Genomic DNA, 596 nt, shown 5'->3' on the forward strand with positions numbered 1-596 from the left:
CCGCGCGGGCGCCCTAGCGGGCCGAGGCCCGGGCGCGGTCGTGGGCCGCGCGAGCCGAGCACGGTCGCGGAGACCGCCGGCCGGCGAGGAGAGCTGCGAGGGCGGGAGCTCGCACGGCCGCGCGCCGGCCCTACGACGGACGGGCACGCCGGCCAATGGGCGCGGCGCACGCAGTGGGGCTACCGAGGCCAGCCAATGGGAAGCTCCGCCGCCGAGCGCCCGCACGTCCGGCGTCGTCGCGCGACGCAGGTTGGCCGCGGCGGCGCGGAAAACCCGGGGCGGAGTGAGGAGCCGGCGTGGGGCCGCGCGCGTTCGCGGAGTGAGCGGGGGTCCAAGGTCATGACCGGCGCCAAGTGCGCCCCGGGAGCCGCTGTCCACTCTTACACTCCGCCCTAGGCTGCGCAGAACCAGGCACGCTGCTCGGGAACCTGCTGCATTGACCGGTGTGTCACTGACAGCGCAGGGCTGTAACAGAAATTACCCCAGTATACATACAGTTCTGCACTCCGTAATTCATACCAAGGACTGCAAACCTGAGCATTTTGCCAGTCTCTCTCTCTCTCTCTCTCTCTCTCTCTCTCTCTCTCTCTCTCTCT

The 596-nt window shown here is 69.6% G+C and overlaps 1 protein-coding gene across 1 annotated transcript in view; it reads right to left on the reverse strand.

Moving 5' to 3' along the window:
• The window catches only part of Foxk2 (forkhead box K2), a 56,348-nt gene that overhangs the window by 53,279 nt on the left and 2,473 nt on the right, over positions 1-596 (reverse strand). The window contains exon 2 of the mRNA XM_028787905.1: positions 13-465. Within this exon, the coding sequence (XP_028643738.1) occupies positions 13-465 (453 nt within the window). The remainder of the gene's footprint in view (positions 1-12; positions 466-596) is intronic.

The sequence above is a fragment of the Grammomys surdaster genome, unplaced genomic scaffold (assembly GCF_004785775.1).
Source record: "Grammomys surdaster isolate TR1022 unplaced genomic scaffold, NIH_TR_1.0 125688, whole genome shotgun sequence".
In the NCBI taxonomy this organism is placed as follows: domain Eukaryota; kingdom Metazoa; phylum Chordata; class Mammalia; order Rodentia; family Muridae; genus Grammomys; species Grammomys surdaster.